Here is a 27084-nt window from a genome sequence, read left to right on the forward strand (position 1 = left end):
CAGAAAAGTATATATATCTTTTACAGTTCACTATTAAAGACATAAATTTTGGTAGACTGATTTTCTATTAGGGAGTCACATTGTTTCATTGCGAGCCTAAAGGCAGACGATTCGGATCTACTGGCTGCTACTTAGGAGAACAAAGGGAAATCTCTCGTGCGATTAAAGCCTCTGGAAACCTGCTGGAGTTCCACCAGTGAGCCCATTCTGAGTCAACAGCACATAACAACATCAACAAATTTCCAATACAATTTAAAAAGTACTATTTAGTACTTAAGTCTGAATGCCACTATTTGAAGCTGAATAGTAGAGTTAAAAATGACAATTCAGTATGGTTTATTTTTCCTTAGCAATTTCTTTTTTACTGGCTTGCGTACAATTTAATACAGTTTCTTATTTAGACTCTGTAGTACTTTGATCCTGCCTATACTCATTTTGAGTCTGGTGGCCTGTAGTAAGAAGCTTAGCTGGCAACCCAAAGGTGTGTGGTTCAAGTCCACTAGCTGCTCTGAGGGACAAAGATGGGCAGTGTCCTCCTGTGTGATTTACTCCCTCTGAAAACCCACTGGAGGGTCAGCTATCTGTTGGTTCCAACTCGACAGTAAACAACAACAACACACTCATTTTAAAGCCCTGTGTATAGGCTGATATATATCCACAAGTAGTGTCAGACTTATGACAGGATTCCAGTCTGTTGACTCCATTGTACATTGGTTTTCACATAAATGAAATACTTTATCTTTTTAATTGTAGTATTCATAATTACTATCTTTTATTATCAGTGTCTTTATAAATGCAAGATTTGTCTTCTAACTTGGAAGCATTGCATATAAACTTATACTTTAATGTGTATGTGTATATGTATGTATGTATATATATACATATATACACAGATATATAAATATACACATACACATGCATATACATATATATGTACATGTGTGTACACACACACACACACATATGATGTTGTTGCTGTTTGCTATCAAGTCACGCACGACTCATAGCAACCCTATGAACAAAAGACCTGAAGCGTTTCTATAGCTATCATTTCTCAAATTTCAGAGTTTCCAGAGGCATGCTGCTTAGGAAGTAGATGCTACTCCTGCTTCCAAATAAAGGTTTAAAAGCTTACTCTTGTGATAAAGAAGAGTTGGATAGTGTTCTCATTTTGTCAGTTGCAGTAATAATTTTGCTTATGAAAGGTTCTGAATTATCTTGGAAATTGTTATTGTTCTGTAAGATTGAGTTGGAACTGACTCAGAGATTACTTTCCAACCAGTTTTCAGAGGCTATAAGTTGTGCAGAACAAATTTACCCATCTTTCTCCCACGGAGCAGTTGGTAGATGCAAACTGCTTGTCTTTGGGTTGGCAGCACAATTCCTTCCCACTAAACCACCAGGCAGAAAATTGCTGGTTGTTTTGTGTATGTGCCTTCTTTCTAATCTTTTCCCCATCACGTATTTCTCTCATTGCTTCCTGCATCTGCCTGACACTCTTGACTCTAGCAAAGCGATCTACATTTGGTTCCCTGTTTGTAAGCAATGGAAGCCCATGATTAAATTTAGAAAACTGACTCTGTATGAGTGTTCTGAAGATTAAATCCTAAAATTCATTATCTGCTGTTGAGTGTTTAAGAATGATAACATCAGCAAATTACATGCTGCAGTGTTGTATATGGTACATATTATTAAAGATAAGGTATACCATAAAATGAACTAGGACCAGGGGTGTTTGTAACTCAAATATGCAGTAAGTCAGGTGCTACCCTGTAATAAAAAAAATGCAGCTGTGTGATGCTCAGCCTACAGGTAGTCTTACTAAAAAAACACTGCTTTGCTTCCCTGTTAAATTCTTGACCTTTAATGACATTTGAATCTGTATGCTTCGGGTGTGCCCTTTGCTATTATTAACTTGCAGAATTTACTTTTCTGAAACTTTCAGAAAATCTGTGTTTGTAATGTTGATTACATTCCTCTACGGATGAGAACTTGTTTGATCATTGAGGATTATAATCAGAATGTAAAGAAATTTGTCTGATTGTGAATGATATTTTTTAACTGATCTTTGTCAGATTATTTTTAGTACATTATGGCTAAATAACATTTTTATACTTAAGGATCATTTATGTTGATTTTTTTGGTGGGTTTTTAAGGGTGTTTTTGATTTGGGGTTTTTCCGTTTGGTGGGGGGTTTTTTTGCTTTTCAAGATTTTTAGCTGTTATTTTTAATACAGTAATTCGTTTCAAGCGTTCTGAAGAGTTAGGAATTTTTTTTTCTTGTTGTGTACCATTGAATCTGATCCAGCTGGTACAGGAGGAGATTGCCCACATCTAATGAATTTGAACCGTGCGCCTTCGGGATTGCAGCACAGCTTCTTGCCACTCAGCCACCAGAGCTCCCTTAAGAGTTAGAAATTCTTATCTCCACTTTGACCATTTTGTTGTTGTTGTTTGTTATCTTCACTTTGACCATACAAGTAAAAACTGTAAGCATGCAATGAGGCATTTTATTGCATAATATTGAGTTAAGGATGGAGGAATAACCTGGAAACATTAAATGAATATTTTAAATATCTTTTTTAAAAATAGCACTATCCCTTTACAAAATCACTTTTATCTGCCAGAGAAATGGAACATAAAAATTTCATTCTTACCCTGGTATGTTTGATGGAATTTGCATATAGAATCAAATTATCAGTGGGCAGTCACTGAATATTCTAGGAATCAGATAAAGCATGTTATGTAGTTCTTAGTAGATTAAGAGTTAGGAAGAGGGAAATACGGGAAAAAATATTGATAGTATTTTTTATTATCATAAAAATCCTTGAGACAAGCAAGACAGAGCCAGAGATCTTTCAGTGCTGATACGTGTTTAGACTTTATTTAAGAGGCAATAAACAGCCACCACTGTTAGTTGCTGAGGGAACTCTGGCCTAGTGAGTAAGGAGTTGTACTGCTAAGCCCAAGTCAGTCAGTTCAAATCCAGCAGCTGCACTGTGGGAGAAAGATGGGCCATCTCCTGTGCAATTTATAGCCTTTGAAAACTTGCTGGAGTCACAACTTGATGACAATGAGAGTAAGTTGTTGAGCAAGGGCATCATATTAATGTCCCTGGTATGATTGAGAATTTAGAGTACAGAGTTACTACAAAACAGCAGTCCAAAAGTAGGGGAACTTTTCAAAGTGAAAGGTAAATAAAAAGTTCAAGACCCAAAGCAGAAACTTTGAAATTGTATCATTTATTTCCCCAAGATACTGTTTTTATCTCTTGACAGCATTTCCACATTAACCATCCAGTTGCTGTCGAGGCATATTATTTGGTCTTAATACTTTAGTTCACTTTCCCCCCTGCTCTCCTTTATTAGTTTATATTGCCTTGCATACAAAATTGGTATACTTTGTGTATCATTCATGTGCACTGTGTTTTACACATTCCTGCATTCACATTGTTTTTCAAATTATCACTTATGTACATTGTGTTTTATAGAATGAATCACCATTATTCTATACCTACTGTTACCCCATTGATCTATGCCTGTTACCCCCCTGGATAGTTCCTGGTTCCTTCACCATCCAACCCATCTACTCACCAAACTCTGTTATCATCATGCTTTTGGAATTCCCCTCACCAACCTCTGTATCTTTGCCTCCCTCCCTTCATCTTTTGGGCTTCAATTGGCATCTTACTAGTTATCCTTCTATTTTTTAAATAATGGTCTTATGTACTATATGTCCTTATGAAACTCAGTTCACTCAGAATAAAGCTCTTTAGATTCTCCTACATTGTATAGTTGGTTTTTTTAGGTGCCATCAAGTCAATTACAATTCACAGCAACCCTGTGAACAAAAGAACTGAACCCTGTTCTATTCTACACCATCCTCACACTTTCTGATACACAGGAGCTTGTTGCAGCAGTCACCATGTCAATCCACCTAGGTGAGGGTCTTCCTCTCTTTGGCCGACCCTCCACCCTTCCCACCATCATATCCCTCTCCAAGGAATAGCCCCTCCTAGCAACATGCCCAAAGTATTTGAAGTGAAGTCTTATCAGTCTTGCCTCCAAAGAGCACTCCAGCTTCACCCTCTCCAAGACATATCTGTTCATTCTCTTGGCCATCCATGGGATGTTCAGTGCTCTTCTCTAACACCACAGTTCAATATTTCACAAAGTCATTGGTCCTTAGTGCTGCATAATTCCATGTGTAAATGTCTCAATTTGTTTATTGATGGACATTTGGGCTGTTTCCATTTTCTTGCTATTGTAGAATAGCATTGCTATGAGCATAGGTGTACAAATCTTCATTTGAGTTTTAAATCTGTTTTCCTTGGTGTATAGTCCTAGCAGTGGAATACCAGGGTCATGTGGGATTTCTGTATTCTCAGCAGTAAAATAGCTAGTTCTTACGGAATTTCTGTTTATCTTTTTGAGGAAATGCGTACCAGAGTGGTTGTACCATTTTATAATCCCACTAGTGAGATTCTAATCACTCCATATCTTACTTTTTAACTATGTAAACTGCGTTAACTATTGTATTATGTATAGACATGTGAAATTACTTGATATTTAAATGATTAACTGTTTATATATTCTATGCTGACATTTCTCTAGGGTTGTCTTCCTCTTGTGTTGATGTTTGATATGAAGGAAGAAATTGAAGTAGATCCACAATTCATTACTCAATTGATGGAACAACTTGATGTCTTCATCAGTATTAAACCAAAACCAAAGCAGCCAAGCAAGGTTGGTTTAGTTTGGATCCAGAAAACTATAAGCTGTGTGGTCTGTTTGCATGCAATTCAGTGTATTGGCATGTATATAGTTTGGGCACATGACAAAGAGGGCCAGTCCTTGGAGAAGGACATCATGCTTGGAAGGGTGAAGGACCCATACAGGAGAGGAAAACGCTGGATGAGATTGATTGACATGATAACTGGAGCAATGGGATTAGGTGTGTCGAAGTCAATGAGACTGCCTTAGGATAGGGCAAGGTTCAGAGCTGTTGTACTTAGAGTCGCTATGAGTTGCAGGCAACTTGATGGCACATAACAACAACAATGTTTGCTGTTTTATATAATGTAGAATATAAATTATATCTATTTATTTCATACACATACAGATTTGTAATATTACTATTATTAATTTCTTTTTATTGTGTTGATTTAGGGAGTCCACTTTCATTAACCTGTCTGCTGTCCATAATTTATAAGAAGAAAAGAGAAAATGTTTTTATTAACTTGCAATCTGGTAACTTTAAGGCTTTGCTAAGTTTCCAGAGAGTTGCTTAGGGTAATAAAGATTGCATATTCTTTTTATATACATATATATGCCCATTTCCATATCTGCCATTGTGCTACTTTAAGTAATGGATTGTCCAGAGCCAACCTTTTCTCAGAACTCCTTCTCTGTAGTCTTGTAGCATTTCAGTAATTACACATAAAATTAAAATATATTAGATAATTTGATGATATTAAGCAGCAGAGATCAGGTGAGGTGGGAGGAATGCTCCTGCGTTAATATTGTTCTGTAAATTGGCACACCTACATTGAAAAGCAGTGTGAGACCACCCGATCACACTGAAAATGCTCAGACTTTGCCACCATCGGTTAATACGTAACTTCACCAAAGTTGGTATATGTTTAGCTTGAATTTCTTGTATCAGGAGCCAAGGGATAAAAAGGTTATTTAATGAAAAAAGCAAATTGCATTGTAATATTTATTTGGGGATTTGTGGATTTTGGGGGGGGGGTTTTAAGTGCAAAGCATTGTATAGAAAAATACACATCAAATTCATGACTTTAGGTAGGACAAGGAAAATTTATGAGGAAAGGTGAATTTAAAAAAATTTAACATGTATTTAATTCTACATATTATTAGTTTTATGGATATATCTGTATTTTAATTATTCATCCAAATACAGAGATTTATGTAATATAATTTTATTAAGTTTCTAGAAACTTTAGAAGGAAAAAAACCCTCACTTAATTTCTGCACCCAGTTGAATCCCTTTGTTATCATAGTAGGTAAAATGCCAGATAGTTATGCTTTCTATTTAAAAACATTTTTAACTATAAATTTTATATATGCAAATGGTATTTGTATAATATGTATTATATAAAATTTTGTGTAATTAAAAATAATGTGATGTTTATTACTCAATTTAGAGCAACAATCATGTTCTCTTCAGAAAACCTTAAAGGAAGAGAGAATGTTGGTTGTAAGTGAATTTGATGTTTTACTACCACCCATTTACAGTTAGAGAATAGGACATTCATTTTTTTGTATCAGAAAGCTTCTTCATGCTTGATGTCACTAACTTGGCTGAGAGTCCTCCAGACAGGGGACATTCTAGAACTTGTGGTCATTAAAATGGACAGGCACAAGGAGAACTCCTGGAGGTCAGGAAGAAATGAGCAGATGGGGCGGGGCATGGAATGGATGTAAAGGGTGAACTCTGAAGGCCCTATGTCTCTCTAGAATCAGACTTAATGGTAAGGCATTGTGTTGCCAATCAAGAAGCACACAGTTCAAATCTCCTAGCTTATCCACAGGAGAGCCATTTCCTCCCATGCAACTTACAGCCTCTGAAAACTCGCTGTAGGGTCAGCTATGAGTTGATTTCCTCTGGGCAGTACAATGGCTGGCTTTGATTCACTTGGCCATTTAAATTACTTCTTTAGCCACAGATCTTCTTCATTGTCTGTTGGAGCATTTTCTCCACTGGGTTCACTGTTGCCATTTTCTAGAAGAATCTATTGGAAGGGAAAAAAGGATTTATTATTTAGAAATTTATTTTGCTATAAGCTTTGCCATAGATATGTCATCAGGGAGAAATAGTGGTACCTCACGCTGCATTAGTTAACCAGTAAGCTGTAAATGTCAAAAATAAGTGATCCTTTCTTATGCAGTCTTAGTTTTTTATTTGTTTCATAAAGATGAGATAAAGGAGGGAAAATGTTTATGTTAAAGACAAGAGTCTGTGAAAGAGAGTAGACTGTAGGGTGGGATCCTGAATTTGCCCTTCCTTTTGCCCATTAGAGAGTGTTCCAAGACCTCAACTTCATGGAAGCACTGATGAATAATGTTCCCACCACATTTGGTTTTGCAAGAATTCGAATATATGAGGAACTTCCATCACAGTGTCTAAAACAAAGGACACATTCAAGAAAAAAATTCTATGATTTTACCAAAAGGAATACACTTAAGAAATAAGTGGCGAGGATTTGATTTTAAAATGGCATTAATCCATCCCCTGAGTGAAATTCTGATTAGCATGTTCGTTTCCTATCTCTCTCTCCTTCCCCACCCCCAGTTCATTGTAGACTACTTGTATGTCACTTTTTCCCCCCATTATGTGTTTTCATAGTCTGTGATTGTGAAAAGTGTTGAGCGAAATGCCTTAAATATGTATGAAGCAAGGAAATGTCTCCTCGGACTTGAAAGCAGTGGGGTTACCATAGCAACCAGTCCATCCCCAGCATCATGCCCTGCCGGCCTGGCGTGTCCCAGCCTGGATATCCTAGCTTCAGCAGGCCTCGGACTCACTGGACTAGGTATAACATTTATTATTACAACGATTCTCAGTCACTGGGGGCATGATTATCCAGTCTCCCTTCTTTGTACCATTTGGGTCTGCGTTTTAAAGGCTATTTGCTTTGCTCTTCAAGTCCTAAGATCACAACTAAATGTGCATCGATCCATTTTGGGTTTTTTTGTTAGACTCCTTGGATTTCTGTTACCCAGATTTCTTTCTGCGTTGGCATAAATAATCAAGGGCTGACTGTGTTCTTTTCATTGGCTCTGTTTGTTCTTCTAAATTAAGAATGCCATCAAGAGTGAAGTGAGCAGGCTGACTATAATTTATGTGTTTGTTCTCCTCTTGCATTTGCAATATTGCCATCAGTCCCTAGAGAGAAAGATTATCCAGTTTGCGTTTCAAAAAGTAATTGCCAATCTGTACAGAGAGTGGGGAGAAGGAGTGGTTACAGCAAGCACACCCTACCTCAGTGGTTGCGCCTGGTTCGCCTAGGGCTTTGCCCTTGCACAAAGGAAACCTAGCCACTGAGGGAAGAAAACAGAACCATATTTAGATATAAGGTGAGGAAGAGAAAATTAGCGAGCAGCAATATTTCACTGCTTTAGATTGAAGAAAGTGAATTGAGCCTCTTTTACAGTCATAAGGGTATTTACTGCCTCGTCTATGAATTTCAGTCTTACAGGCTGAAGGTATTTGCTGTATCACAGTTATCTTAGATTCATGTCTGTATAAATGTTCTGTTGCCTTTGTAGAAAAACTCAATGCAGTAACCCTAGCAAATCATTCTTCTTCATTCAAGTACTGGAGTTAATTTGTCACAGTAAAAATAAAAGTAAACATACTCTTGGCAATCTTAAAAATTTTTTAACAGCTATTCTTGTTTTGCAAAACTACTGTGTTTAAGATTCCATGTAGGTCTGCCTAGGTACCTAACAGTAAGGAAAGATCTATATTTTATGTTGAGATATTATTAAAATGTGCATTATAAATGGTAGGAATCTAAATAGTATAATCTTTCTTTTAAGTTCTTCAATAAATATATGTATACATGTTTTCTCTTTATTTATTCTAGGTCTTTTGGGACCCACCACTTTATCTCTTAACACTTCCACAACCCCAAACTCACTATTGAATGCTCTTAATAGCTCAGTCAGTCCTTTGCAGAGTCCAAGTTCTGGTACCCCCAGTCCCACATTGTGGGCACCCCCACTTGCTAATACGTCAAGTGCCACAGGTCAGTATCTTTCAAATAATAGAAAGTCTGTAGTCTTAGACCTTATAGAGCTTTGCTAAAGGAAAACTTTAGCATATACTCTAGTCAGAGAAAAACCTCATAATCAGTATATAAGTTAAAATATAACAAAGCATTGAGTATGTGTGTGTGTGTGTGTATGAGGGGGTATTGTTTATATATAAAAATAAAATATAATCTACAAAAGAATTCTCCAGGGAGCAGGTAGCATTAGCAAATGAAGGTCATTAACCTGGTCATTAAGAAATCTAGTTAGACTAGATTCACTTGCTCCTGCTAAATCTAGCAAGTTTTTTCATGTATACAGTGAAGACCCTGGATTCGTGATTAAAGTATTCTTCCTTTAAACATTTTGGGTTGTATGTTGTTTTTATAAATGGTATTAGTAAGCTTATTTACAAAGAAGTGTCAAAATTGTGGTTTCATGTGAATTTGCAGCAGTAAAAACTTTAACTCCTTATTAAAAAACAAAAAAGTTGTTGATTCTGATTTTTTTCCTCTCTTCTCTGTCTTCATGAGATGTTGTTACAGGTTTTTCTGCTATACCACACCTAATGATTCCATCTAATGCTCAAGCCACGTTAACCAACATTCTCTTGTCTGGAGTACCCCCCTATGGACACACAGCTCCATCTCCCCCTCCTGGCTTGACTCCTGTTGATGTCCATATCAACAGTTTACAGACAGAAGGCAAAAAAATCTCTGCTTCTTTAAATGGACATTCACAGGTAATGCCCTTCAGCTCAAGAGATGTGGTCTATGTTGATATAAGAGATAAGCAGTTGGTAACATTGTTAAATCGTCACATGAAATGAATTTTAAGTTGTAAGCTTGTGACCATATTTGTATATTATTTTTTATTTTTCAGTCTACAAATATCAAATACGGTGCAATATCCACTTCGCCACTTGGAGAGAAAGTGCTGAATGGGAATCACAGTGATCCAGCCAGGCAGACATCTGGGTCTGAGCAAGCATCTCCCAAATCCAGCCATCCAGAGGGTTGGTGTCTTTCATTCCTGCTCTATGTAATTTGAATAAAGGAGGTTGTAGAAACTCTATAGTGAGGTCTGGTGGCCTTGTGGTAAGGAATTGTCCTGCTAACCCAAAGGTACGCAGTTAAGAGTCCACCAGCTGCTCCATGGGAGGAAGTTGGGTAATATCCCTCCTGTGTAATTTACTGCCTCTAAAAACCTGCTGGAGGGTCAGCTGTGAGTCGGTTCTGAGTTGAAACTGCCCAACAACAACAAAAACACTATGGTAATTTCGTCTTGTTTTTGCTAACCAGTTGTGACTCATTTATCGTAATATGTGGAGAAGCCATCTCTTGGATGAAATTCTAAGGATATAGTGAAAGAGTAGCTGAACAAGCCTTAAACATGCATGTGCATGCATGCACACGTGCAGCCTTGGTGGTGTGGTGTATAACATATCGGACTGCTAAGTGAAAAAGTTGATGTCTCAGAACCACCAGAAGCTCTGCAGGAGAGAGATGGGCACTCTCCCTCTGTTGAGATTTTACAGCTTTGAAGATCCAAAGGACAGTCCCTTTGAGTCCGTTCTAACCGAGCAGCGGTAGAGTTCTTGGCTGGCTGTCTAGTGCTGCTGCCAGTGGTGATTTGCAGTCATACAGTGATGTCGTTAGCATTGTATCTTCTCTCTCTTCTCTCCTTCAGGTTGCAATGATGCTTTTGTTGAAGTAGGCATGCCTCGAAGTCCTTCCCATTCTGCAAATGCTGGTGACTTGAAACAAATGATGGGTTCTCCCAAAGTTGCCTGTACGAAGCGGCAGACAGTAGAATTATTGCAAGGCACCAAAAACTCACATTTACAGTATGTATTTAATCTTAATAGCCCCTGATCTTTTGAAAGAACCTGTTTAACAATCTGGACTTGTTCTAAACTCAGTGCTTGGACTTCTTTGGTTCCAATAAAATTTGAACTCTCCATCAGTTTTCCCATTTATCTTTTCTTTTAAAATTTTTCAGTGCCTTCATCTCTTCTGTCCAGTCCCTCCCTAATTATGTTCATGGAGTTTCTTCTTTCTTCACTTTCTCTCAGCTGTCTGAATCACCTGAAAGTTTAATGTGCTCCTTAATGACCAAGATAATTTTCCTGCCTGATTATTTGCTATTTGAAATTTCCCACTGTGTTTTCTCCTTCATTTGGCTTTGCATTTCTTTGCGAGGTCACCAATCTCTTTCTAAGGTAGTATGTACCTTGCCAGCAAATGCTTGACAATGTCATGACTTTATTTATTATAAATCATGATGAGTATAAATACATAAACTATCTTAAAAAGAATTCTCACTTACCATACCACAATTCAGTATGTACCATTAACGCTACTTTTTTTCTTACTTATTTTTCAAATAGACAATCTACACTTCTTTTAAAACCCTAAAGCAATTTGTTGATTACCTGTTTATAAGTTTTCCTCTGGCACATGTCCACATAATACATTTCCTGTGCTGTTAATATCTTGAGTTACCTTCTAGAGTTTATACAAATATAAGAAAATGTCCCTATTCTTTTCCCTTCTTATAAAATACTTTTTGTTTTTATAAACTTCTTTATCAGTTCATCATTACTGTTGTAATTTTAATTCTAAGATCATACCTGTTTTTCTTCCTATAGATCTAATATCCAAAAATATTGTTATTTAGTGTAGGTTAGAAAAAGACTCTTGCATTCTTTTTATATGTTGAAGCATCTGAACTATTATGTTGCTCAGTACTGAGTATGTTCTGAAGCTTCTTATTACCTGTCGTTTGGTTTTAACTGTGACCTCTGGAATGGTCTCCTGCCCACCATCATCTTTATCAACCCTCCACTTTGCTGCTGCTGTTTGAGTTTTCTAAAAACAAAACAACAAACCCATGAATCTGATCTTGTCACACTGGCTTAAATCCCACATGGCCTCCTTGAAATCCTTTGCATATCCTGTCCCCTTTGGATTACTGTTCTCCTGTCCTTTTACACCAACAAACCTTTAGATATCCTTAAAATGTCAGGTCAGATGTTCTCTCTGAAGTCTCCTTTCTTGTCAAGCAGAGTTTTAATATTCCAATAGCCTTTTCTAAATAATCTGACACAACTAAATAGTTGGCTGAATAAAAGACTGACCAAATAAGTGAACAGATCAACTCTTTGACATTTTTGAAGGGACAGCACAGGAGGGGAAGACCTCTCTGAGAAGGATTGATTCAGTGACTGGGGTAATCAGGGTGGGTGTGTCAGAGACAGTGAGATTGGCACAGGACGGAACAGGGTTTAGTACTGTTGTACATAGGGTCGCTATGAGTCGCAAGCAACTTGACAGAATGTAACAACAACAACAATCTTCAGTTGCATTTGAATTTGAAATTCATTTTTCATATATCACATACGTCAGCTGCCCATTATAGGAAGCATTTTAATACTCTTCCCCAGAATTTTAACCCATCTTTGGCGAATCTTTTTTTATTTACTTTGTTTGTTACCAATGTCATTTACATTTGATACACATAAATTGGACCCTCTGTCTAGCTTCACATTAATTATATCTCTGTTTAGCCTCTGTGTGCAAAGGTTGTTGTAAAAAACTTAGTAATATCCTCTCTAGATGTATTCCATATTGACCATATGCAATATATCATATGGTTATGTATAGTATGTAAGAAAAGATACTCAATACTTTTTTAAGATAGTCAATACTTTCAACTCCAGTTCTAGATTTAAAATGCTTAAGCTAAAATTTCAGCTCCACCTCCCTCTTCTAGAAAATGGAGACATTCATGTCACCTGCTCTAAGATTATTGTGAAGTTCAAACAATTCCTGTAATTAATTGAGAATGATAAACTCACCCAGTGGTAGAAACACATATGCATTCAGCATGTTTGTATATGGAGGGTAGGTGTTAAATTCTAAACTTTGTTTCACAGTAGCACTGACCGGTTGCTCTCAGACCCAGAACTGAGTGCTTCAGAAAGCCCCCTGGCTGACAAGAAGGCTCCCGGGAGTGAGCGGGCCGCAGAGAGGGCAGCAGCAGCTCAGCAAAACTCCGAAAGAGCCCTCCTTGCCCCACGGCCATCATACGTCAACATGCAGGTAATGGGGGGGGAAAGTAGTAACAGCGGATCTCATGCTCAGTGCTGGCATACGTATGGCTATGGAGAATGCAGCAAGTGATCTGTCGTAAAGCCAATATTAGGTTTTCCTTCTGAACTGTGTGTGTGTGTGTGTGTGTGTGTGTGTGTGTATACTTAAATACTTAGGAATTGGTTTTGCTCTAAGAGTTGAAAATGTAATAAAGTATTTAACTTAAATGGGGGGAAGCCTCTCAAATTTTATATAAAGAACACATAAAATGGCTTGTGCCATTAGGACTTCTGAAGATAACATTTTTTACTTTTAAAAATTATAGATAGATGTTGCACATGCATGTTTATTGCTGCATTATTCACAATAGCCAAGAGACAGAAACAACCCAAGTGCCCATCACTAAACACATGAATAGAAAACCTTTGGTCTAGATACATAATGGAATACTATGCAGCAATGAAAAACCAAGAAATAGTAAAACATTGCACAACCTGGGGGAACCTTGAAGACATTATGCTAAGTGAAATGGCACCATCACAAAAAGAAAATACTGTGTAATACCACTGTACTAAAATAGAACAAATGTGCAGGGGTTGGGGAAGGAATGGGGAAGGAGTGAGTGGATAATGAACACTGCATTAGAACAGATGAGAAGAACTGTCTGAAAGGAATATATGATTATGCATTCTATGTGTAAGAACAATCTGAATAAAGGGTGCATTACAGAATGGACTAAGGAAGGAAGGGGAAGAAAACGTGCAACAATGAATAAATAAAAAGAAAAATTTTAAAAATATGTAGATAAATGTGAGGGACTTATTTCTAATTAGTGCTGCCTCATAACATTATCTTAATTAATTGGATCTATCTCCATCAATGAAATGGAAGCGATAAATCTAGAACAGTTACAAGAATCATTAACGTGAAGTTTGAGCTCTTTGAAAGTATATGCTGACTATTACTTATTGTATTGGTTTGCACATTTTTATAATTATTTTAAAACAATTTCCTCAACAGGGATTTTTCTTCGTAACCATTTTCAAAGAATCAGGCTAATTACTATTGACCGTGAAGTTCAGAAATCTGATTTTCATATAGGTCACAGTATAAAAGATAAGGATTTGTGCTTTGCGCTTTTAAAGATTCTAATAGACATCAGATTCCTGCATAAGAATTAACAGACAGGCATATCGGCTTCACATTAAGAGATTTAGAAATCTTCCTCTCATACCCCCCAAAAAGGAGGAAAAACTTCACAGAATCCTGGGGGTGGGAGGAGGACGCTGTCATCACTGTTAAGAAAAATCAATCTATAAGAATAAATTGTTATTAGTTGCTATTGTTGTTTCTGACTTATGGCAAGCCTGAGTGGAGACTAGCACTATCCTACAGGATTTTCAAGGCTGTGGTTTTTTTCTGAAGCAGAGTTTGTAGGGCATCTCTGGGCACGTACACATTGTCAGTGTTTTTACAAATAGTTGACTTCTGAACTATTTATGCCATCCAAGGATGAGTATTTTATTGCTGTAATTCCATTGTAAACAACAGTTTAGTTCTCTCGTCTGTATTTATAATTCTTTGCACTTGATATTTCCATGAGTTTTTAGATGCTTATTTTTATAGGCACTATTATGTGGCATCGGGATTGGAGGAAGCCTCATCAACAACTTACATTATGTAGATGACAAACCTTGCTTGCTGAAACTGAGGAGGACCTAAAGCCCTTGCTGCAGAAGATCAAGGTCTGTAGTCTTTCATATGGATTGAAGCTCAGCATCAAGAAGACAAAGATTCTCACCACTTGGCGAGTTGGCAGCACCATGATGATTGGAGAGGAGATTGAGGTTGTTAACAGTTACAGCTTACTCAGCTCAGCAATCAACATTCTTGGCACCAGCAGTAAGGAAATCAAAAGACCAATGCAGTGGGAAAATCTAGGGTCAGAGACCTACCTCTCCAGAGTACTGAGAAGCAGAAATGTAAATCTAAAGACTAAGATGCACCTGATGCAGGCCATGGTCTCTGGAATTACTTGCTATGCATCAGAGAGCTGGACAATGACTATGGATGATAGAAGAACCGATGCTTTTGAGTTGTGGTTCTGGAGAAACGAATAAGTCTGTCTTGGAGAGGCCAGGATTTGGAAGCTCTGTCTTAACATAACATATTTGGGCATTTAACCAGGAGGGACTGATCCTTGGAAAAGAACACCATGCTTGGAAGGGCAGAAGGACAACGCAGGAGAGGAAGACCCAACATGAATTGCTGCAGTAGCTGAGGCAATGGGAGTAGGTGTGTCAGAGTCAGTGAAACTGACTCAGGACAGGACAGGATTCAGAGCTGTTGTACAGCTCAGAGGGTTGTTATGAGCCACAGGTGACTCAACAGCATGTAACAACAAAACCCGTGATCTTTATAGGGAGCTCTGGTAGCCTAGTACTTAGAGAAGATGCGCTGCTAACTCAAACGTGGTGCCTCTGTGGAAGTTCACATCCACCAGCCTCTCTATAGGACAAAGATGAGCAGTCTCCTCCTGTATGATTCGCAGCCTCTGAAAACCTGATGGAGAGTTCTGACTCTGTGTCAGTGGCTTGAGAATGAGATGGCCATTATAATGTGTCTGAGCTTTAGAAAACTTGATATATTTTCTAGGGTGAATTTATTTGCAGCTAATAAAAATAATTGATTCTCCCACATAAGAAACAGCGCATCTTCTTTAAGATCCCTTTGTGCTTTTTAGTTCTGTGTCATTTTTGTCTTGTTTTCACCAAGTTTATGGTGAAAGAAGTTCATGAGGGTGTCATTTAGGGTCAATGAGAATGTTCCTGACTATAGAGTTTCAGCTTAAGTGGATGTATTTATGTCTTTAGTGAATAAGTAAGTGACTTTTGTAATCATAAGGTAATCAATAGCAATAGTAAGTCTTGACAGAGGCCAGGGAGATGTGTGATAGGGAAGAAGATTGAAGACTTTGTAACTTCTGTGTCTCAGCTCTGTTTTCACACTTACCTTTCTTCCTCTTATTTTTATTTTTTTTTAATAGTTACTTCTTTTGCCCACCACTTCTAGGGCTGTAAGTGCTTTGAAGTTGTAAATTCTTCTTATTCATTATTGTGTTCTCCCACAAAGTTTCAACACAGTCTCTTTTTAGCAGTGTATTGAACACACGTATTTAGGTTCATCCCACGTCTTGTCCTTGTGTTGTTTTGTTGTTGTTAGATGCCACTGAGCAAAGTATGACTTATAGTGACCCTATGAACAACAGACTTGAACTCTGTCCTATCCTGTGCCATCCTTACAATCTCTGATACACCTGAGGCCATTGTTGCAGTTATTGTATCCGTTCACCAGGTTTAAGGTCTTTCTGTCTTTTGCCGTCTTTCCACCTTCCCATGCATGATGTCCCTTTCCAATCAATAGCCTATCCCAGCAACATACCCAGAGTTTTGCTTAAAAGTTTTATTTTATTCACCAAAGACATAAATACATGCTCTTTAAGTTGATATTAAACAGAAATAATTAAACATTAATAATTAAAAGTTGATTTTAAACCCCAATGCCATTCAGAATTCAGAGTTCAAAATCATTATCAAAAAAATTGAAAGTATTTGAATTGAAATTGAAAGAATTTGTTCTTGAAAACAATGTATTCAAATTTTGTAAATAAACTAGTTGGGGGAAAAAAACAAAACACAAAAAGCCCCACAAAACATTACCAGACTGCAGAAATTGAAATTCTGACACTCTCAGTATGCATCCATATTCTTAGAATTATCATGCACCCTGGTTTTTCCCAGTTTTATTCTCTTTTGCACTAATTATTAAGGAGCTCTTGCAGTGTCTTACATGTCCTCCTAGTAACCATTGTTCAGTGATTCTTATCCATCAGCTGTTCCGTTGGAGAAAAGTGGACGTTATGTAAAATTGATAGCCACAGAAAGGAGATAGAGGGATATTAGGAGTCAGAATTGACTTGAGAGCAGTGGGAGTGGGTGAGTCTAGTTAGTATTTGCAGCATATTTTACTTTCATTAAGTGAACTGTTTCAGAAGAGATGAACAGGTGTACACAGGCAAATGGGACCACACTCATGACCATGTGAGTTTGGTGTGATGTCAGTTTGGTTGGCATGATGGTATATCTGCACACATGTTTGTATGTGCTGCAAATAGATCCATGTAGACCAAGCAGAGGGCAAAACTGAAAACTTCTTAATCATAACCAAATACCCTGAGGGAAGGAGTTGCTGTACCTGGAAGCTCAAGATCATGGCAGTGGGGGATATCATCTTCAATTTGCATAATGTTGTCTACAAAGACAATGTTCTACACCCTGCTTTGATGAATAGTAGCTGGAGTCTTAAAAGCTTACCAGTAGCCATCTAAGATGTATCTACTGATCTCTCCCCAACTGGAGCGAAAAAGAATAAACAAAATGAGAATTATTAGTCCTTTGAATTAATGACAAAAGACAGCATGAACCTCTGTCTGTGAGACCCTGAGACTAGGAGAAGTAATTAAATTGTACCTGGCTACCACTGCTGACTGACTAACACTGCCCATGGGCTACAGCTGTCATTGTTACCTCAAAGGGATTACAGTAGAAGCCTCCTTACAAGAGTGGAACAAAAATGTGATAAAATTGAAAACCCTAAAAAAGGTGAGGTTTATTTGTCAAATGAAGACTGGTCTGTCCCCCAGAGTATATTTCTTAATCATTGAATGGAAATCATACCTGTGACTCCAACCAGGTTCAGCCAAACAATAGACAGACCTATAGACAGACCTATAAAGTAATCATTAACACGTTCTTTAGAGCAATCAACTGTACAAGATCACAAGGCAGCATTTACCCAAGGATAAAGCATAGAACACAGAAAGGGTGAGAGTGAAAGTGCTAATGGAAATAAGAAACACAAGGGAGAAAATGGATAGAGTGGCGCTGCAATGTAGGGATTATAATCAGTGCTCCAAAGTGTGTATGACTTTTTGAATGGAAAATAATTTTCTGTGTAAACTTATACCCAAATCACAGCTAAAAAAATATTTTGAATAGAATTTTTTTAAGTGACCTATTTCAGACAATAAATTATGAGAACGTCTACCTATGCTATAATCTTGCTGAGAGAAGGGTCAAAAAGCTTTTTCCAAGAGATTCTTTACCCTTCTGGTCATACCTTTGGGACACGCTTAAATTGAGTTTTATCTAACCCTTAAATTGAAGAGTTGATAACATTTTGATATATCATTGCATTTCAGCTTCTTTCTCAGAAAATATCAGCCATTGTCTCTCCATAGAGTTGACTATGCCTTATAGTCACTCTGTTAAGGTCAATGGGTTGAATGAATGGTACAGTTTGAGTCCCATGGGGAAAACGTAAACTTTGTTTCATTTTATCATGTTACTTAATGTCATTGTAGATTAAAACAAAACATTTGCTATTTATCTCAATTCTAGTGCAAATACTGTGTCAATTAGGCTAAATAATGTCATAAGTTGTCTTGACATCATATCATTTGAGGCTGTGCTTATCTAAATAAAGAGGAGACTTGCAGAATTAAATGGGGCCAATAGATACTTGAAAGCATTTAAGAAATGTGATTTAAAGCTCTGTAGAATTATCACCAAGTTATTTACTGTATTTTGACTTAAATTGTATGTGCTAAATAGTCATGATAAATGAGAGATTATTCTTTCTTTTTTGATAGAAATATTTGATCTCTTGTCATAACCACTAACAGAAGTCAGAAATAGCCACTTGCCGTTGTGATTAGTTGGTTAAGAATGCAGTGTAATGCGGAATGACTGGTACGTTATCAAGCAGAGTTTACCAGTTGTCTAGGATAATGGACAGGCCTGGATCCAAAAGCTTTGTTCTCTGATCATAAAGTTACTATCATAACATTTGGTTAGACTGGCAGTAAAGGTATTTTTCCCTCTTATTTTCAGGCATTTGACTATGAACAAAAGAAGCTGTTAGCAACCAAAGGTATGTGCTACGTTAATTATGTGTACCTTGATTCTCATCCTCAGTAGACCTAGAAAAGGCTTTCCTTTTTTTATGGTGAACTGAGAAATTGGACCTTCACTCATAAAAATAAACATGGAATTTTCAAGTCCCACCGGCTCAAATTTCACAGGGGTTGATTCTGTTTGCTTGAAACTAACATTACATTGCTTATGAATTCATGCTATACTTTTAAATTTACCATTACTTTGGACAGAATATTTTCTCAAGGTATTTTTAGGCATTTTATCTTTCTTTCTGTCTAAGAAGCAATAGTCACTTGTTTTTGAAGACATACATAAAAAATATCAAGAATATTGTCTTCTGTTTCCTGAAGCTATGTTAAAGAAACCAGTGGTGACTGAAGTCAGAACACCCACAAATACTTGGAGTGGCCTAGGATTTTCTAAATCTATGCCAGCTGAAACTATCAAGGAGCTGAGAAGGGCCAATCCCGTGTCCTATAAACCCACAATGACAACGACCTACGAGGTTAGTGAAACCACGGGGCACCCGTTCTTCCTGTTTGTCCTGTCACCAGAAGGAGCCAGTCCCCCGCCCCATTCTTTATGTCGTTGTTGTTGTTGTTGTTGTGTACCATAGAGTCGCAACCGACAAATACCTGACCCTCCAGTGGATTTTCAGAGGCAGTTAATTGCACAGAAAGAGATTGCCTGTCCCTCTCCCAGGAAGCAACTGATGGCCTTTGAACCACTAGGGATAACTTGGTTTTAAATCTATTTCTGTAACTGTATTGTTATGAAATAGATGCAATTTTTACATATTTGATCTCTTATCTGGCCTTTCTCAAAGTTGTTGATCATCTGTTAAGGAGACGTAAATCTGAGTAAGCGTGTTTTTGTTGGAGGGAGTGTCATAAATGACAGAGTTGTGCTGGGATTAAGTAAAAGGCAGATGTAATATTCCATAAACATTTCTAAAAAGTCTCTTTGTCCAGAAGCATCATTTCCACGGCCTCTGTAGGAGGAAAAGGCAGATATTCAACAAAAACACGTTTTCTGATACAAGTTAAAAATTCTGTGTGTTCAGATCTGCCAGGAACACAGCAGGAAGTATCTCAAACAAGAGCTCCAAAGTTTTATGTTTCCCAGATGTTGGCTGCACCGCTTAGGGCGAGACTGAGAAGCCGGCATTCTCACCACGTTCAGGAAGGCTCCAGAGTTCCACAGTCAGCCGGGCTACATGTGACTCAGGAAGCAGGGCCTTTGCTGTTTCAGAGTATCACATTTTGTCTGTGAGAGCATGCACACAGAACTAGGAAACTATACAAGCCCAGATTTAGATGAAAAGGATCCATCCAAGAATCAAAATGTTCAACCAGATTGCTCGCTGTAGGCTGAAAAATAAATATTAGTTAAGGGTTTCATAATTGTTAGTCTGGTAACTAGCATTCACCAATTGGCTGTCTTTCCTCCACCCATTTTCTCTGTAATAAGTCAAGACTGTTGGTGAAAGGCAAAAGCAAACATAGCATTTCCCACACACACCCCCCCTTTGCCTCCTCAAGTTAACAAAGAAGGAATGGAGTGAAAGTACTAAACAGTGCAATCTTACAGATTTCATTGTCTGAGTGACAGCTACAATGTGGCAGACTCCATTTAAAACAGAAGTTGCCTTCTGAAACTGGAAGGGCAGGACTATTTTGAAGCTATGGGAACTTTACCCCCTTTTCTGCTGTTACAATATTGAGAGGAAGTAAGCATCTTTTGTTAGAGACTTTGAGACAGCTGCAGTAATTGTTGGACTTTCAAGCTGATACATCCTGTACAGTCCATTTTACTGAGCCTTGCTTTTGATAGAGCGAAGTATTACTAACTTATAGTATTAAAGATGAACGATTTCACTTTAGAGATGCTAATTTAGAGCTCTCCTCTCTGACCATTGGTCTTAGGATGTTTGAAGGTGATGATCTTTTCAGGAAGTTAGAGTCAAATGCACAAGCTGTGGGGTGTGACAACCACCACTAACTGACTTTCTTCCTCTGAGCTGGTTTCCTCACTTGAGTTGTTGTAAAGATTATGTAAGAGAGGGCAGCAAGCACTTTGTAGTACATGTAATTTCAAAGCAATATTTAGCAGTTGTGATAATTTTTACAGGCTCAGTGGTGCAGGTAGTTAATGGGCTCAGCTTGTATCAAAAATATCAGAGGTTTGAGTCCAGCCACTGTTGCATCAGATCAATCTTGTAATGTGCGTCTTTTTTTTTTTTTAATAAAATTTTTATTTTATACTGGGTTACCCAGAAAGTTTGTATACATTGTTTTTCACACTGGATCTTTCCCATAATGTATTTCTGAACAGTCATCCATTGGGCACTATGGGAAACACACTTCTGTGCTGATGTGTCAGGGGGATCCATGGGCCAGACCTGACTCTGCACCAAACTGGAGAACTTCACCTTGAACGTAGTCCTTCTTGAAAGGGCTTGTTGAAGGGTGAGCTGATGTGTGTGGACCTCATGAATCAAAGTATATTTGCCTTTCCAAGCTAGATAATTTTTTTTTACAACCAATCTTACCTAAGACCATTATTATGAATCGAAACCATACTAGTAAGGGAGCTCTGGTGGTTCAGTGGTAAGGGCTTATGCTGCCAACCCAAAGGCACGTGGTTTGAATACCAGCTGCTCTGTGGGAGGCTGCTGTGCAATCTGCCATGTGAAAACCCACTGGAGGCTCAACTTAGGAGCCAGTTCTGACACACAGCAACAGGAATAATTCTCACATACAATATTTTTAAGATATTTGTGAGCTTTAAGGTACATTATTATCTCTGAGTTTTTCCGATCCTAACATACTCCCAGTGAGGAGAGAGGAGCCCAAAATGGGTGACATGCTCCAAGTGGCATAAACATCAAGTGGTAGAGGAAGAACTTGAACTCTTGTCACCAAATGTCTATATACTGTTCTTCCTAATGATTTAACCCAAGAGGGTGCATTGAGAGAAGGTGAGAGACAGGAGCTAGATTTATGTTGTGAGTTGCTTCAAAAGTGATAAGAATTCTGGAGAGGAGAAGGTTTGCAGGTAACTAATGAGAATATGTGACCGACAATTCCATTTCAGACAAGCTTAGTTTAAAATACTCTTTAGAAAGTAGAATAGGTGTGTTGGAATGGCAGAGCTGTGAATGCCAGTTTTAGCAAAGAGATTAAATCTGTAGGTAGACATTTCAGAGCCACTAGTCACCATTAAGCTTTGAAAGAGGTTGGAATTACTTAGTGAGAGTGTTCAGAGAGAGAAGAAAAGGGATGCCAGGATAGAACTCTGGAATAATCTGAGATTTAGTGAGGGAAGGAGCATACAAAAGGTGTAGTAAGGTTAACAGCAGACCTGGGAAATAGGTATTTAAAGCAAGTCATAGTAAACTGGGTGACACTCCTACAAGATTACAGATTACAGTAGTTCATCCACAGCGAGCGCTGGGTGGTGCTGGGCCAGACAGTGTTTATCCGTGGTGTCTCCTTGAGGAGAGGGCGTACTTGACAGTAGACAGCAAGAACAAGACATATAGGTGAATTGTAGAACATAATATTTGAACCATCGGACAGTCTTCACTTTGATATTCTGCCTTATCTGAAGTTCAGTACAAAATTGGAGCCTTGTTAAATTATTTTCATTTGTGGATAATTTTTTGAAGCTTAATTTGGAATTAATTTTGTATAATATGTAAAGAATTATTTTCCTTTTTTTGTTATTTGGGTAAGCATAACACAAGGAAAATACTTCCTATCCTATGAGCCTTGGGAGCTCAATGAAAATAATTTAGTCCAGCACGCTTTTTACATTGCTCCTTCTTGCATAACACAAGACAGAAAAATCAGATGGACGCTTTACTCTGTGTAGACAAAACATGGGGAGGAATCTCAGCATCTGTTCTCCTCAACCTTATAAAGGGGCCCTTTATGCCAGCAGCTGTTAGAACGCTGCTGGGTATCCTTGTAATGAGTTCCCTGTGATGGAGGGGAAAAGGCTTATCAGTGCCTACAACACAATGTACTTGGTGCTGGGGGATAAAGGTACCCCCGTCTCTTCCTGAGAATCATGGTTTCATTCCTGGGTAGCTACAGAGGCTGGCAACAGAAGTAAATGGCGGAGAGCTAATGTGGATTCTTTTCTCTTGTCACTGCAATAAACATACTTTATTAAACCTCACCTGAACTGGCTTTGCTTACAGGGTTCATCGATGTCCCTTTCTGGGTCCAACAGTCGTCAACACTTGGGAAGTGGAAGTGAATCTGATAACTGGAGAGACCGAAATGGATTAGGACCTGCAAGTCATAGTGAATTTGCAACTTCTATTGGCAGTCCCAAGCGTAAACAGAACAAATCAGGTGAGCTTTGACTGTTATTCGTAATTATATGTATAGTCAGCCTAGAATTTGTTTGTTTGGTTTGTGATGCTGTGACTCTGGCCTCCATGCTTTCAAATGTGAAGTGTAGTTTAATGCAGGCATATCCAGTGTCATGGAGTGGATGAGAACATAAAAGAGCTGTGATCAGATTCGCATCTTGTGCAAGAGAAGACGACTGTCCAACAAGTAGTTACTGAAGGGGAAGAGCAGGGTTTTATGTTGTTTTAACTGACAAAATGTAACTACATGGACATAAATGGGTAAAAAGTTTAATGTAAAGTAAGGAAGATCTGGTTTGGGGAAGATATGGTGAAAGTCAATGTGAGTAAATTAGTTTAGTTTGGAGTCTTGAAACAGGGAGCTTAGAATATTTAAAGAATACTTGAGAGACAATCAAACTGAACATAATAGAAACACAGGACAGTCATTACCACCAGTCAGACTTGATATGTTTTCAAGAATCTCAGAATTGAAAAGACTATAATCATGTGTCAGTTACTTCTAAATAAGAAAATATGATCAGCTCTGTCCTCCCCAGGTATAATATCATCTCTACTACCCTAGAGGTTGCATATTAGGAGCTGGAGGATCCTTGAGCACTGAAAGTAAGAACTGAGAGAAAGGTTACTGGAAGGCACAGATCTCCAAGTAGAAATGATCTTCATCCTGTGTAGTTAGAGTTGCTGTTAGGTGCTGTTAAGTCAGTTTCAACTCATAACTCTGTACAACAGAACAAAATACTGCCTGGTCCTGCGCCACTCTCCAGGCATTACTGTATATGAGCCTGTGTTTGTAGCTACTGTGTCAGTCCAACTTGTTGAAGTTGAGAACCCTCTTTTTCTGATCCTCTATTTAAAAAAACAAAAAAATTATGTCCTTCCAGGACGGACCCCTTTTAATAATGTTGTTGTTGTTAGGTGCCGTCGAGTTGTAGACGACTCATAGCAACCCTATGAACGAAAGGCCTGAGCACTGTTCGTACATAGTTTCCAGAGGCAAGCCATTTCAGAAGTGGATGCCGCTCCTGCTTCCAGGCTTGTTTTAGTCTGGAAGCTCCAGCCAACACCGTCCACCATGGGTAACCATTGCCATATGGTGACACATCATTGTCACCGTGTTCAGCATCATAGCAGCCACGAATTACCTCTGTACAGCAATGCATAGACCAGTGCTATACCACCTAGAAGAATGTTTGACAGGAAAACAATTTGAACCCGACCTGAGGGCCGCAGATTAAAATCACCCACCTTCGGCTTGGTAGCGTAACTTTCTGTCCACTAGGCCAACATAGCTCTCTCTCTCTCTATGTCGTCATTGTTATTGTTGTTAGGTGCCGTCAAGTCGTAGACGACTCATACCAAAAGTAATAAAAATAAAGACTCACCTTCTTTGCTTCTAAGAATTATTCTGGAAGCAGGTTTTCTAAGACACATTTGTTAATTTTCTTGCCAATTATTGGTATTGTCAGTATTTTACACCAACACCATGATTCCAAGGTGTCAGTCCTTCTTCAGTCCTAGTTGTTGATTGATTCAGGTAACATCTTAGTCCTCAAAGTGCCATCTTTGCTCTGTAGTCCTTTAAATAGGACTTTTGAAGCAGATTTCCCCAATGCAATACTTTTGTCAGTATGCCCTACTGTGATGTTGGAAGCTGTGCCACTGGTATTTCAAATAGCAGCAAGGCCACTCGTGGTGGACTGGTTTCAATGGAACTTTCTGACAAAGCCAGCCTGAGAAGCAGAATTAGCCATCCACTTCTAAAATAACTCTTATTGTCATCATGATGGAACCAACTCATAGCTGAGCCTCCAGGAGATTTTCAGGAGACAGTAAATCACACAGGAGATATTGTCCATCTTTCTCTTGAGGAGCCGTTGGATTTGAACTGAAAGGCATGACCTTTGAGTAAGTAGCACAACTTCCTATGGACTGTGCCCCCAGCAGTACAAGTCGGGAATAGCTAACTGCCTTCTCAAAGTACAGCCTACCTCAGCGTTATAGATGGGGTAAAACTCTCCCTCATGTAGGACCTTCATTTATGGATGATATAGGACTTAAAATGAAGAGAAACAAGTGTATGAAGTTGTAAAAAAATGGAGCACAAAAAATATTGACATGCTAGGTATTAGTAAGTTAAGACTTACTGGTTTTGATATGGACTGGTGTTGACTATTTTGAATTCTTTAACAGTTTGGTCTCCTTTTCCATAAATGACAAATCGAAAAGAAATGGTGTCACACTTACCATCACAAGAACATTTCAAGATTTTTCCAGAACTACAATGCTGTGAGTGATAGGACACTATTCATACACATATAAGACCTGTTAATAAAACTGTTATTCAAATATGCTCACCAATAACTAAAGTCAGACATTGAATTTAATATTTCTAAGGAAGACCTATTAATACTGCTATCATTCAAATTTATACACTTACAACCAGAGCCAAAGAGGAGGAAATAGATGATTTCTATCAACTGTTGCAGTCAGAAATTGAACATGTAACCAAGATGCATTAATTACAATGATGGATGACTGGAATGCAAAAGTTGGGAACCAGGAAGAAGAATCAGTAGTTGGAAAATATCAATTTGGTAACTGAAATGAGGCGGGGGCCAGAATGATGGAATTCTGCACAATCGATGATGTGCGTAGCAAATACCTTTTATAAGAAACATAAACTCAGGTTATGCACATGGATTTTACCTGATGGGATGCACAGCAATCAGATTGATTACATCTGTGGAAGGAACCATTGAAGAAGTTCAATATCAGCAGTGAAAACTAGACCAGGTGCTGATTGTGGAACAGACCATCAACTGCTTTAATGCAAGTTCAAATTAAAACTAAAGAAGATTAAATCATATCCACAGGAATAAATATTTGGCCTAAAGTCTCTCTCCCATGAATTTAAAAACCAAATCAGGAATAGGTCTGAGGCCTATTGAAGGCCTAATGAAGACCAGATAAGATGTGGGAAGATATCAAGAACATTGTTCATGAAGAATGCAAAAAGTCATTAAAAAGAAGGGAAAAGAAGAAAAGACCAAAATGGATGTCAGAAGAAACTCTGAATATTGCACTAGAGCACCAAAAAGCCAAAGCAGAGGGAAGAAATCAAGGAGTTAAGAAGCTGAAGAGAAGATTTTAAAGGGCCGCTTGGGAAGACAAAGCAAAATATTATAATGAAATGTGCAAGGAGCTGGAGTCAGAAAATCAAAAGAGCCGAACTCGCTTAGCATTTCTTAAGCTGATAGAACTGAAGAATAAATTCAAGCCACAAGTTGCAATACTTAAGGATGCTATGGGCAGAATATTGAACGATTCAGGAAGCATTAAAAGAAGATGGAAGGAGTATACAGAGTCATTGTACCAAAAAGAATTGCTCGACACAAAAGAATTTCAAGAAACAACATATGATCAAGAGGCAATGGTGATGAAAAAGCAAGTGCAGCCTGCTCTGAAGGACTTGCCAAAAATATAAAGCCCCAGGAATTGATGGAATACCAATTGACATATTTCAGCAAACAGATGATGCCCTGCATGTGCTCATCAAGTTGTGCCAAGAAATCTGGAGGACAACCACTTGGCCAACTGACTGGAAGAGATCATATTTATTCCCATCCCCCAAAAAAGGTGACCAAATAGAGTGCGAAAATTATCAAACACTATCACTAATATCAAATTCAAGCCTCGAGTTGCTATAATCAAGGATGCTTTAGGCAGAATATTAAATGATCCAGGAAGTATTAAAAGAAGATGGGAAAAAATACTGAGTCACTATATCAAAAGGAATTGGCAGACACAGAAGAATTTCATGAAATAACATA

The 27084-nt window shown here is 38.1% G+C and overlaps 1 protein-coding gene across 1 annotated transcript in view; it reads left to right on the forward strand.

The window, feature by feature from the left end:
* BICC1 (BicC family RNA binding protein 1) overlaps positions 1-27084 on the forward strand; it is a 366487-nt gene that overhangs the window by 326528 nt on the left and 12875 nt on the right. The window contains exons 9-18 of the mRNA XM_006895579.1: positions 4614-4745; positions 7369-7555; positions 8612-8773; positions 9323-9519; positions 9660-9792; positions 10467-10623; positions 12715-12880; positions 18823-18862; positions 19218-19372; positions 23075-23231. Of these exons, the coding sequence (XP_006895641.1) occupies positions 4614-4745; positions 7369-7555; positions 8612-8773; positions 9323-9519; positions 9660-9792; positions 10467-10623; positions 12715-12880; positions 18823-18862; positions 19218-19372; positions 23075-23231 (1486 nt within the window). The remainder of the gene's footprint in view (positions 1-4613; positions 4746-7368; positions 7556-8611; positions 8774-9322; positions 9520-9659; positions 9793-10466; positions 10624-12714; positions 12881-18822; positions 18863-19217; positions 19373-23074; positions 23232-27084) is intronic.

Source organism: Elephantulus edwardii, unplaced genomic scaffold, assembly GCF_000299155.1.
Source record: "Elephantulus edwardii isolate Elephantulus edwardi_28Jun2011 unplaced genomic scaffold, EleEdw1.0 scaffold00170, whole genome shotgun sequence".
Classification (NCBI taxonomy): domain Eukaryota; kingdom Metazoa; phylum Chordata; class Mammalia; order Macroscelidea; family Macroscelididae; genus Elephantulus; species Elephantulus edwardii.